This window comes from Girardinichthys multiradiatus, chromosome 19 (genome assembly GCF_021462225.1).
Source record: "Girardinichthys multiradiatus isolate DD_20200921_A chromosome 19, DD_fGirMul_XY1, whole genome shotgun sequence".
Taxonomy (NCBI): Eukaryota; Metazoa; Chordata; class Actinopteri; order Cyprinodontiformes; family Goodeidae; genus Girardinichthys; species Girardinichthys multiradiatus.
Window position 1 is genome coordinate 24,368,623 of NC_061811.1, and position 13,409 is coordinate 24,382,031.

General features: G+C 37.8%; 1 protein-coding gene across 5 annotated transcripts in view; it reads left to right on the forward strand.

Annotated features, from left to right (window-relative positions):
* LOC124856050 (four and a half LIM domains protein 2-like) overlaps nt 1-5,088 on the forward strand; it is a 49,124-nt gene extending 44,036 nt beyond the window's left edge. For 2 of the 5 annotated variants that reach the window (XM_047346247.1, XM_047346248.1), the window contains 5 exons: nt 456-637; nt 787-961; nt 2,583-2,752; nt 2,894-3,080; nt 4,220-5,088. In XM_047346247.1, coding sequence (XP_047202203.1) covers nt 476-637; nt 787-961; nt 2,583-2,752; nt 2,894-3,080; nt 4,220-4,371 — 846 coding nt within the window. In that variant the 5' untranslated portion in view covers nt 456-475 and the 3' untranslated portion in view covers nt 4,372-5,088. Of the gene's footprint in view, nt 1-178; nt 362-455; nt 638-786; nt 962-2,582; nt 2,753-2,893; nt 3,081-3,719; nt 3,904-4,219 lie in introns of those variants that run through there. The other 3 variants (XR_007035231.1, XR_007035230.1, XM_047346246.1) reach the window with 3 other exon arrangements.
* Nucleotides 5,089-13,409: the final 8,321 nt, after the last annotated feature.

A 13,409-nucleotide genomic window follows, 5' to 3' on the forward strand; every position in this document is an offset into this window, starting at 1 on the left:
TTATGGGTATTTATCAGCAAAGATTAAACCAGTTCAATGGCTTTCATGATGTGTTCTCTGTGAGCTCCCTTAAAAGGTAGAGAGTGAGTCAGTGCAGTATGCACATTCTCTCCAGAGGTTAGCACTAATATGAGGGGGTCTGTATTTATAGAAGAGCCCCACAGTAGATACCCCATAATCCTCCCTGACCCCTGTTCAATCCCCGCCTCATCCCTGTGTCTGGACCAGTGGACCACCGTGGTCCCTGACTTCAGCCTCACTCTCGCCTCATATCAGCTGAGCTACACACATTTTGAGAACAGCACTGCTTTTTGTGAAGAAGAGGGAACATTTTCTCTGCCTCTTTTCTTGTTTGATAAGAGTGAGTAATAGTCCAGGGACTATTACATTTGTACAATATTTTCTACTCACCCTTGTTTATTATTTTTCATCCTGCTTCTCTGTTTGATCCACAGTTAAAGGAAAACAAACAAAAATGTCCTCCAGTGAACGATTCGACTGCCATTACTGCAAAGACTCCCTGCTGGGGAAGAAGTACACCATGAAAGAGGACACACAGTACTGTACAAAGTGTCATGAGAACCTATTTGCTAACTGCTGTGAAGCATGCTCTTTACCTATTGGCTGTAACTTTAAGGTAAGAAAGAACAATGACAACCTGAGAGAAATGGTTTCATCCTCAGAATAGAGCTGCAATATTAATATGAAATGTTTAGTGTGAAAAATAATGACCTGAATGTGTGACAGACTAATAATTTTAAAGTATTGTGTGTAAAATACTTGTAGGACCTGTCCTATAAAGATCAGCACTGGCATGAGCAGTGCTTCAAGTGTGCAAAGTGCAGCCGCTCTCTGGTAGAGAAGGCCTTTGCAGCTAAGGAGGATTTACTGCTCTGCACTGAATGCTATGCACATGATTACTCGTCCAAGTGCAACACCTGCAAGAAAACCATCATGCCAGGTACAGGGAGCCATGAACGCATCTTTGCAGGATTACGTATACAGTATAAAGTGTTTAACAATGTATTACATTTCATATATTGGATGAAAGTTTTCACTTTAAGTAATTACTGACATTGAAAGTTCAGTCCTGAGCTTAGCAACATCTAGCAGTTGCAAACAATCTATCCTAACATAATGCCTATTAATAGCCATTCTGCAGTTGTTCCAACATCTACCATTTGCCAGGCAATGAATGAGCTTTTAATCTCTGGTTTTAATAAGCCCATATCATGTTTATATGGGGATTTGTTGTATGGTTTTGGAGCTGAAATGCTTTAAAGGCCAAACAAAACATTCTTTTTCTGATTCGTTTTCTGACTTTTTCTTAAAAGTCTAGAAAACTATTATAGGAGTTGGTATTTATAGGCAAAGGAGGCTTCAGAAGTTTTTTAAAGGGTGGACTGACAGGAACCCCTGATAGTCTAGAGCAGGGGTTTGCAACCTACAGCACCGGAACCACAAGTGGCTCTTTGGACATTACACAATGGCTGTCAATAACAATGGCTAAAAATGATAAAGAAAAATAATGCTTTTGTATAATAATAAAAAATGCAGATATTAGCAATTTTTCCAGTTTTTTTTCATGACACTAAATGTACCAGTATGATTTCAGATCTATTTTTCTTGTCATTAGATTTGAAACTATGTCCTTTTCCCACAAATATCAGTATCCCATAGCAGAAAATTTATCTTTTTAATGTAACTTTTAAAAACCTTTACATCTAAACTAATCCTTTAAATGTAATTCCCACACGGTTTCTGAATGAGAAGCTAGATATGCCCCGTTCACACACCTAGAAACTGCACTTAAAGACTAGATTTTTTTATTTCCTACTGTTAATACAGCTTGAGTTAGGATGTTGATGTTTCAAGGATCTTTGGTGAGCAGCAGCAGCCATTGTTTGTGTAAGGCAGGCCAGAGTTAACGTTTGGAAGATTTTATGTTTATGCCAGTTGATGTAGGCAGTATTAACTGCAGGTTTCAGCCAGTTCAAGGGCAACTTCCTCTGGACAAGCAGAAAAGGAAGGTGTTTTCTTTTTAATGTTTAATTTTTAAATGCAAAAAAATAACTCCAAAGAAAAAGCTGTATTTTGTAGTTTTAACAGAAGTATTTCATATCTCAAAAAAATAAAATAAATTGTCTTGCCTTTGCAATTTGGAGCTTTCCTCCTAACATTTTGTAATTGCTGGCCCAAACAGAAAAAAAATAAAGCTAATCTATTTAATACCAAGAAAAGCAGTACATCAGAAGCTATTTATAACTGATAATTTGGATATTTTGTGACATGTAGTTTCCAAGAATCAGTTTTGCATATACAACCTAACGTGGCTGGATCAGAAAAAATATTTAGTCCAGTAATTGTAAGCATTCTTAACATTTTCTTTTATAAATTAATAACAGTACTCCTATAATGTTACCTAACCTTTGGAAACAATTAACATTTTATGCAGATATGTCTATAACACATGACCCTAGATTGCATTGTCCCTACTGACCAACTAAGTCTATTTTAGGAAGGGTATATTTTGTCATTGAGGTACCATATGCTGGCTCAGCAGCTCTCGCCGCATTTGCCAGGTTCCCGAAAAATGGAGTACAAGGGGAACAGCTGGCATGAGACCTGCTTCCTGTGCCATCGCTGCCAGCAGCCAATAGGAACCAAGTCCTTCATCCCCAAAGACACCGGCTACTTCTGCGTGCCCTGCTTCGAGAAGCAGTTTGCATACCAGTGCTGTGCCTGTAAGAAGGTAGGCATACAATTGATGTGTTTTTTTATGTACTGACTACTTCAAAAAAATCCTCTTCACTCTATTACTGACTGCGGCTCAGTGTGGGAAAGAAATACTATTTGGTTTCCATTTTCCTGCATGTGTGACTTTTATCTTTAGGCCATCACAACGGGTGGTGTGACCTATCAAGACAACCCTTGGCACCGTGAGTGCTTCCTCTGCATCGGCTGCAGAAAACAGCTATCAGGGCAGCGCTTCACCTCCAGGGAGAACTACCCCTACTGTCTGGAGTGCTTCAGCAACCTGTATGCAAAGAAGTGTGTGGGCTGCACCAAATCCATTTCTAGTGAGTCAGTCTTCATATATTATCCCTGTTTATTTTGAATAAAGGCATTTATGTGGCCCTTCAATTATTTCTATACACTCCTTGTGGGCATAATTGTCATAATAATCTGGGGTCATGAGTGATCCATTTGAACTGTTCCTTTTCAGGCCAGAGAGGCTCAACAAATTCAATGACTTTCAATAAGAAGAAAGGGTCACACGTTTTGAATAATTGCAGATTTTTTCCATGCCAGACTATGAAATATACAAAACTAGTAAAAAAAAAAACTCCTTCAGCAATTTGCATAGAAGTTACACACTTTTTGATCTCAGTTGGTGGACAATGACCTGGGTGTCCAAGAGAATAAAAATTTAATGCATGCATGATCCTTGCTGGTAACTGGGAGGTGCCCTTTTTTAACATCTTAACCAATTTTCTTTCATCATTAGGGGACCTGTTGTGTCAAGTGGTTGATACTTAGATTCAACACAACAATGATCCGTAACACACATCAAACCTGCTTTTAGAATGAAGAAATGAATGGTCTTCTAAAAGCCCCAACCTCAACCTACTGAAAATATATGATCTATGACTAAAAATCAGATCTATGGAAGGAAACAAATCATCCATCCATAATCTATACTCACTTCTTCCCTGCAGGTTAAAAGGGGAGCTGGTGATTATCTCCAGCGGTCTACGGGGGAGAGGCGGGTTCACCCTTGCTGTAAGACAACAGTGCTACCAACTGCACCACCAAGAACGGACAACTATCCAGACCCAATAATGCCAGAAACCAGAACAGTATGGTCAAGTTGCAGCTGCATGGGACGTTTAACAAAGCATTGTAGGGGTTGTATGTATATATTTTAGTCTGTATGTGTAGTTTTGAACCTGTCAATTAGAGAAAAAAGTTGTTCATGTGATTCAGGGTTTTTTTCTTTATTGTGCTGTGTCACTTTATCAGTCCACACTAAATAAAGAAAGGTCCGAGTGCATCATTAAAAGTCCAAAATTATTACGACATTAATGCCCAAGATGAATGTATGCAAACTTTTAACCATGAAAATCTCAGCCTTTGAATTGAAAAAGTGCTTTCTATTGTGTGAAAACTGGTTGAAAGCACAAGCAGACACTTATTTTTTTATTTTTATTTTTTTCAGGTTTGGCAGGTGCCAAATATATCTCATTTGAGGAGCGTCAGTGGCACAGTGAGTGCTTTTCCTGTATGCAGTGCTCTGTGTCACTGGTCGGACGCGGCTTCCTCACCCAGCGGGACGACATTTTGTGCACCGACTGCGGCAGAGAGAAATGACCTTTGCATGACTGGATATCAAGTTCACCCACGATGCAACAACTTACGTTCTCTTTTATAGGTCAATATGTCTTGTAAAAATGCTTGGTACATATACCAGTATTTGCATGGGTCATAATGTTAGCAGTAACATTATGACCATTGGATGGTGAACTGGCTGACATTTCTCATTTTGCATCAACTCAGTGTTCTTCTTTAAAAGTCTTCATATGCCACCTACACAAACCTCTCAGCCTTCATGACTTAGTTCAGAAAAACCGTTTCCTGAATATGTAAAACTGTGATGTTTTAAGAGAAAACACTTATTGATTTTGACAAGAGAGAAATAGTGTTTGTTTTTCAGACTATAGCCTCATAAAATGTGTGAGAAATAACCAAATCACTTGATGCTAAGAATAACATTATCTGCGGCCTTGCAAGACCTTCGCACATTGATACATGCAAATATTTTCACAAAGAAGCACAAGCAAAAAATTATACATGATTTTGCTTAATAAATATGAGGTCGCTCTAATTTTCTAATGCTTTTTCCTTTGCTCATCTTGATGTCTTATTCTTGAAATTTCAAGAACAGACTCTAAAACTTTCATTTAGATGCATACACTGACAAAAGGGACAGGCATTTTGAATTAGCAATGTTAAAGTGTTTGAGATTGTATAATAAACACTTGTTCCTATTCAATTAAACTAATAAATAAGATATTTGTTTGAATACAACTTTTCTAAAGTTTCATGGTGGATTTGGCCTACTTTTTGTTTTCGTCTTGTCCAACAGCAATCATTTTTACAATTGGTGCATCTAGAACAGCACAAGTCAATGTAAATCAACCCAACTCAGCAGGAAAGGTAAATCTGCCTCTCATTTTTTTAGTGAAGTGACCAAAATTTATATTTAGGGACCCAAAAAGTGCAAATAGAAACCTGTGTCCATGCCAAAGCAAAGATACCAGGGACTAGGTCAATAAAATTCTGAGCACTTCTGTGGACCATCCTATGTGTGCAAGTCGTCCCCTGATCCTCATGATTCTTTTAATAAGATGAGGAATTCTTTTAGGTGCAGGGAAACGATTTGGGGCCCAGATGGGAGATGTGAAGATCCATTTAGTTCAGGATCCCGTATTTATGGCTGTTAGTGGTCTAAGACTGGGTGTACCAGAATTAGCAGGTAATGGTTGGGTCAGTCATTCACATAGACTTATGTCATGTTTTATTTTTGCTATATTTTGAATGATTTCAAGAACTAAGTGAAGGTTTTTTCTTTGGATTTTCTTGATTCTGCACAGGGTCTTAATTATACATGCAGGCTCAAATATATACATACATCCAATTATATTTGGATAAATGTACCAATAAGTAAAAGTTCTGGTATAATTCTGGCTGGAGATTTAACAAAAGCCTCTTCTCAGAAATGGTACAGAATTAAAAAAATGGTTGGTTGTTCGTCATGGTCCTTGTCTTTAAGTAGAGTCCACAAATCTAAATAAATCTTTTATAGAGTGGAGATTGAGCCCATTCAGATGTGTTGCAGCACTTTATTAGCAGGTAGGAGTGTAAAGGTATACTAAAATCAAAGTTCAGAACTTACCTCAGTTTTAAAGTTGTGGTTCAGTTCGTTTTCGGTACATTTCAATCAAGTAAAACTGTTGTTTTTTTGTTTTTTTTACTTTATAATGCTGTGCACAAAGAATTCCTTGCATCTGTGAAAATAGTTTGATTTTATCATGTTTTAAAACTTCAATGAGTGTCTAGTAAATAACTGATTGGAGAGTTGGATTGATTATTTTCAGTTAATTAAGAATAATCAGGTGCAAACAATGCCTGGACAAATTATACAAAACAAAAATTACTTGAAAAGCATCAAGGAGGGCGCGCGCTGGTGGTGTAGGGGTTGGACGCGCGACCATATGCGGAGGCTGCGGTCCTCGAGGCGGCCGTCGCGAGTCCTGGACCCGGTGGCATTAGCCGGCTGTCTCCCCCTCTCTCTGCCCCTCTTTCCTGTCTGCCTACTGTCAAAAAATAAAGGCCACTAGTGCTGAAAAATATATATATATATCTTTAAAAAATAAAATAATAAAAAAGAAAAGCATCAAGGATCCTTTTTAGGAATTTTATTGTTAGGAATTTTTAAAAAAGATGCCACTTTTGGCATACTTTATCTTTTCCAAAACCAGTTTTAATGTGATTGGAATCATTGTCCTGTCTAAACATCTGTTTGTGTCCAAGTTGCAAAGCTGTAGCTGTTAATTTGAGGTAAAGCTGAAGATTTTAATGTTTTCCTCCATCTTCATTATGCCGTTCCTGTTGTGAAAGCTTCACTCCCATTGGCAGTGAAATATACCCTATGCATGATGCCACCACTGCCATGCTCGACAGTATTCTGAGGTTTGAAAGCTTCACCTTGACTGCTCTAAACATTCTTCATGTGATTATAGCAAAATAATACAATCTTGTCTCATCTGACAATAAAACCTTTCTCCAGATGACATTTGGTTTGGATATATGACCTGTACCATGCCATACATGCAGAAATATGATTTGACATTGACGTGAAAATATCTTCATAAAAAGCTGACTATTTAATGAAATATTCACATGATTGTAGACATTATTTTAGGTGAAGCTAAAAAAAATTTCATATTTCTCAATCTTGAATTTTCTTCTTTTGGGTATGCTTCAGTACAACTGGGATCAGAAATGACCCTCAGCATGATGGCATTGTCACCATGCTTGACAGCTGGCACAATATTCTAATGTTTGAAAGTCTCTCCTTCTGTCCTCCGCCTATTTTCTTCTGTTATTGGGGTCAAATGTCTACATTTTTGTGTCGTCTGACTAGAAAACTGCTCTCTAGAAAGCATTTGTTGTCCATGTAGGATACTTGCAAATTGAAGTTGATTTTGAGGATGTCAGTTTTGAAGACAGTCCTGCTTTCTTGGTTGACACCCTTTCAGTCCATGTTGAAATGTTTTGAATGTAAAATGTTCTTCCCTGTGGACAGCGACACGTGTTCAAGAGTCTTCCAGTTTATGATAGGCTTGAGCCTTGAAATGGTTCCCAGTTTGTAACTGAACATTATAACCAATTTCCGTCCCTCTGACAGTGACAGTTTGGGTTGAAAGGTTCAAACCTAGTAGCACTGGTCGTTCTAAAAGAACAAAGATCTCAAAGGAGGAGATGTTAAGGGCTTTTATACCTAAATCACACAAGGCAGCATGCTGTTGTTATCTAGTTGAGTTTTTTTATTTGGGTCAGAGGTGCCACTTTGTAAACAGTCTGATTCAATCATTTCACAGCACCCTAAACCCAAACATACGTCCCGCCAGGGGATATTTGGTTCTCAGGAAAATCCTTCCTTTATCCTCATCCCTCAGGTGTGCTTGTGATAAAAACATAGAGATGCCTGCATCCTCTCCTGCAGTGGCTACGGGAAGAGCTGACAGCAGGAGTATGTTTCCCTTACATCCAAACCCCGCAGGCCCAAATGCTGAATGTCTACAGCATGTTGGATCAGTCGTGCTAACAGACTGCAAGTCTCAGTGGAGACCTCCTGAATCAGGTGAATTAACCAACATCAAATCAACTCCTAATACAAGCAAACAGTGGAATGGGTGCCTGCCAAGGTTTTTTCTTTTTTTACTTGTTCATTAGGTTTGCTACTGATTTAGTTAGTTCTTCCTTCACCTACTGGTCATACACAGTAAATGTTATTAACAACTAACATCTAGTTTCAGGCTGACAGAGATAAATATTTTCAGCCTTAGCCATTCAAATAACAGATCTGAGTGCTTGTGGAAAACGAGATTCATGAAGGGTTTTGCTTCTTAACTTTCTCAAAGTTTGTAGTTATTTCCCATTTTACTTATACAGAACAAGAATGACGATCTGTGGACAGACTTGAAAATCCTCCTACACAGACGCTCTCTATGAAATCTAAATGAGTTTGCGCTCATTTGCAAACATGAAAATATTTCAGTTTTTACAAGTGTAAAGCTGGTAGAAACATACTGCAAAAGACTTGCAGCTGTAATTTCACCAAAAGTGGGCTCTACAAAGTCTTGAACTGGAAGGTGTAATTACAAAGCATGGCACATATTTCAGATTCATATTTGTTAAAGTTTTTCAATTCAATTATACTTTACCAAATGTGCACAACTTTGCACTGGTCTGTCACATAAAATTACAGCAAAATCCATTAAGGTTTGTAGTCGTGACTAAATGAGCAAAGTTTTAATTGGGTATTGATATTTTTGTGAAGCACTGTCCTTGTCCAATAAGATTTTCAATAATTCACAGATCCTTAATTGAGTGTAGATAAGGATGAGGTATTACAAACCAGTTTTTCAGTTTTTGTCAAGACTTTTTGTAGACTTATCAATTCATGTGACTTCATTCTGTCTTCCAGTTGGATGAAACCAACAGAGGACAGCAGATGGTGTCTGACATTTGCTATTATTTCTGCTAACTCTCAGGTTAAGGGTTACAGATGATGACGTTATAGTTAACATGTCAATGATTAATTTTTCATCCTTTATGTGGCTGTAAGCTGTTAACTTTTCCGATATCCAGATTGTCACAGTTTACCTCAGTTATTTCACTGTTAGTGCTTTATTTTTCACTGACAGGAGCTGCAGAAGACCATCTCTTGCCTGGCTGCATTTGTTAATTTTAACCAACAGGGTTCTTCAGATGCCAGGAATCTATTCATGTGGCAGTAAAATGCCTCCAAAGCTCAGAATGTAATGAATAAATCTAAAAGAAATTAGCCTTCTATGATAAAGCCCTAACAAGCAATCATTTCTTCTCTTCTGTAAAAGTGAGTTGGTCCCTATGGGAAATTATTATGACTCAGCAGAGCCATAGCTAACTTTTTCTTTTTTCCTCTTTTTATGAAGTAAAAAAAAAGACACAGATCTCTGGCCACTCTGACAGGAGGTAAAAAAAAAAACCTCCTTATTACTTGGCCTGCTTATGAGCAATCTGGCGGACAAAGCAGGGCTTGATATGCAGCAGAGAGGCTGCTGGCGCCCTCCTGAGGCTGTATGTGGATGTGAAATTTACTGCAGTAACTTGTATCAGCTCTCCATACAGTGTAACCAAGGCCACTGTGTTTTTGTAGCAACACGGCCGATGATTGCACACCTATATTGTAGGCATGGCATATCTTTAGTATTATTATTATTGTTTGCAACATATCTTTAAAAGTTTTGAACGGATATGGATGAAATTTTCAGACAAGGTGCGTATTAGGACAAAGAACAGCATCTGGATCTAGAATATTTTTTTAGGATTCTTTATCATTGCCAGACCATGGTGTAAACAACTTGGTATTCCCACATGGTTCGTCCCCCTGACAACATCTGACATACAGTGGCCAGACGTTATCCAGAGTGTAGCTCATCAGTATAGAAAACAGCTGACATGCAACATTGAGGCTATTTCCTTGGCCGAGGTCTGCGCTCTATGAGAGCTTTTGCGGTTATTATTATACATTTTTTATTTTATTTTTTTTTTTTTCATTTCTTGGGTTTATTTAGGGCTCGGTGTTCCTTTTAGCAGTTTGCAATGCATGCAAACCTGTACTTATATTTTGACAAATGACAGATGTAACAAATTGTATATATCAGAATCAAAATCAGAATCAAATAATTATTTATTTGCCAAGTTTGTGCCCTGACTTCAGTTCCACTTTTGCTCTCTGTAAAGACATTTTAAATTGAGAGCATAGTGAGACCAAAGTCAAATTCCATGTTTGTGTGCACAAACTTGGGAAATATAGATTACATATCATTAGCATAATTGTCTAAGTCAAATAAGCCAAAATATGACTTTGGCAATTATGCTATAAGGCTAATGATAAATGTAAAGAATGTTACTTGTTTTGCTTTTTTTTTTGTCTTTTAGACTTGGGTAAAGATTGCAGGAAGGCTGCAAAACAGACTTTATACCTTTGCTGACTCAGTTGTAGAAAGACAAACATGTGATGTCTAATAGTGTCTAATAATTTGTCTTTAGTCATAAGTAAAATAGAAAGGGATGACATTTTGTATTTGGACTTCTGCAGATCTGGCTGTGTTGAAGTGGCATCTTGTAGTTCATAAGTCCAACTGCAGAGAGCAGAATTACTCAGTGTAACTATTTTCACATATCTAAACAACCTTTAATGCCTCTCATCATGTTGTTCTAATTGCACCATTTTGGTTTAAACTTTTGATTTAAACAATTTTACTATTATTTTCAGCAAAAATAGGTGTGCAGATTTTCACAATGTCCACATAATGATTTTTTTATGACCCTAGATGTCATTACATTAGAATTATTTCCTATTTTTCTGTCCATTTGCCATTGTTTTTTTGAGTAATGTATCCACAATTTGAACAATTATTTGGGGATAGCACCATCTACTTGATTTAATCTAACCCTAGAAACATAACCCTGTTCTCAGTTGGGTAGCAATATCACAGATGTCTCAAGACTAGGTTACTTAAATCTTGCAGATACAAGAACAAACAAGCAAAATGTGAAAGTGACCAGGATGTTGTATTAGCTAACATGGAAATCCAGCTTTTCTGTGTGCTATCACTGCAAGACATCAGAAAAACACAAGTCCCACTGATTGCCTTAATAGAAGATAGAAGAGTCAACACACTGTCACCCAAGGACAGAGCCTGCTTCTACAGGGCTGGTGATCACTATCATGCACAGCAGTTTCTTGCTTCAGTAAGAAGGCTTCAGTCTGCAGGGACCTAGATTGGCAGGTGAGGCAGAACCATCCCCAAAACAACTTTACCTTTATTGATATCACAAATACTTTCAGAAGCATCATCAGGTGTATTTCCAAGTAAAAAGGGTACTACCATTCTACTCCTGAATTCTGGTTTACCCTTGTTGAGTATGAGAGTCTCACGGTTTTCCTCTGGGATGACTTTGGTTCAGGCACATCTTGCAATATACAATGTCATTGGGTTAATTAGAATAAACTTTTATTTCATTTGTCAGTGAGTAGAAAGGCTGTCATTGCTTTGATACATGTGCAGTAAATGAAGAGTTGACGATCCTGTGTGTTGAGTAAGTGTCGCCAGCCTGCTGCTGAGAATAGTTTGCTGCTTTGTGTGGGACTACACTGCATTTATCCCACTCTAGAATCTCAAATGATTTCCTCCATTTTAATTGTTTGTGGAGTGGCAGAAGGAGAAGCTCGCCCAGGGAAGGGCCACTGTTCCTTGATGTTGGTATTTTCACTAGTGTTAGGTCATGCTACCTGTGTTTTCCTGCATTTAATTAGTACAATTAGTAATTTTCCATCAGTTCCACCTGGTAATGCTCCCCACACAGCTTCACTCATTCTGGTAATTAAGATTCACCTGTTTCTTGCTCCACCAATCAATGCTCCTCAATATTTCATTATCCGATTGTTATTTACTCTTCACTGGTTTCTGATGTGCGTCATGGCTTCTGGTCACACTTGTGTTCTCCTTTGAGTATGTTGTCTCCTTGTTTACTTATTAAATAAAATTTTCAGCATGATTCTGCCTCCTTCCTGCCTGTGTTTCGGTCCTTCCAATCCACAAGACATGACAGTATGTATTTTAATCTAAATGTGACTGTAATATCATGGATAACATTAATTTAAACTGAACCTGGACCTATAACCTGTTTGTCTTGTAAATTGCCTTGATATGAGATTTGAAGCTAAATAAAACTAAAATGAGCTGAGAAAGTCTGCAAAATGCTACTCCACTGTGTCTAAATGGTAAAGAAACAGAGACACCAATGTGTTGTCTTTTTTCTCTGTCTGAGTATCCTCAAATTTTCTTACTCTTGACCGGATATTTATTTTAAAGCTTAATTCTTATTTAAGAGGAAATTATTAATCTACACAGAAAAGTCTTTTTAAAAGCATTCATTTCACTGACCTAGGGACAGAAATGTTCTCAAATTAGTTGAAAAAATACTGTATATAACTGGGTGCGAAATATAAAAATAATATCAAAGCAGTTTCCTTTTCCATGGCGACAGGTCGGAGCCACATCCTAAAAAGACACTATAGCCATAAAATGGATGGTGGAAGACATCCTTGGAAATATGTTGACTTATCAGAAAGTGGTATTTTACATGGAAACCAGTGGTGGTCAGTGTGACCAGAGGGAATTTCACTATTCTCCACCATTTTATACATACCTCCATGCTTTTATGGTTTCCATGTGTTTATGTTTGTTTGCAATGAGCTGAAAATGGATAGTCAACAAGTGAGTGGTTGCAGATGAGAGACTTTTTCTTACCCATATGCATTAAAATAAATTTATAAACCCCTACAATAAAAATGCAGTTGGGCCTAAACAGAAAAGAAAACTGTATGAGGAAATTTAAAGTTTTAGGTCACTTGGATGTACAGGTCCTTCTCAAAATATTAGCATATTGTGATAAAGTTCATTATTTTCCATAATGTTATGATGAAAATTTAACATTCATATATTTTAGATTCATTGCACACTAACTGAAATATTTCAGGTCTTTTATTGTCTTAATACGGATTATTTTGGCATACAGCTCATGAAAACCCAAAATTCCTATCTCACAAAATTAGCATATCATTAAAAGGGTCTCTAAACGAGCTATGAACCTAATCATCTGAATCAACGAGTTAACTCTAAACACCTGCAAAAGATTCCTGAGGCCTTTAAAACTCCCAGCCTGGTTCATCACTCAAAACCCCAATCATGGGTAAGACTGCCGACCTGACTGCTGTCCAGAAGGCCACTATTGACACCCTCAAGCAAGAGGGTAAAACACAGAAAGAAATTTCTGAATGAATAGGCTGTTCCCAGAGTGCTGTATCAAGGCACCTCAGTGGGAAGTCTGTGGGAAGGAAAAAGTGTGGCAGAAAACGCTGCACAACGAGAAGAGGTGACCGGACCCTGAGGAAGATTTTGGAGAAGGGCCGATTCCAGACCTTGGGGGACCTGCGGAAGCAGTGGACTGAGTCTGGGGTAGAAACATCCAGAGCCACCGTGCACAGGCGTGTGCAGGAAATGGGCTAC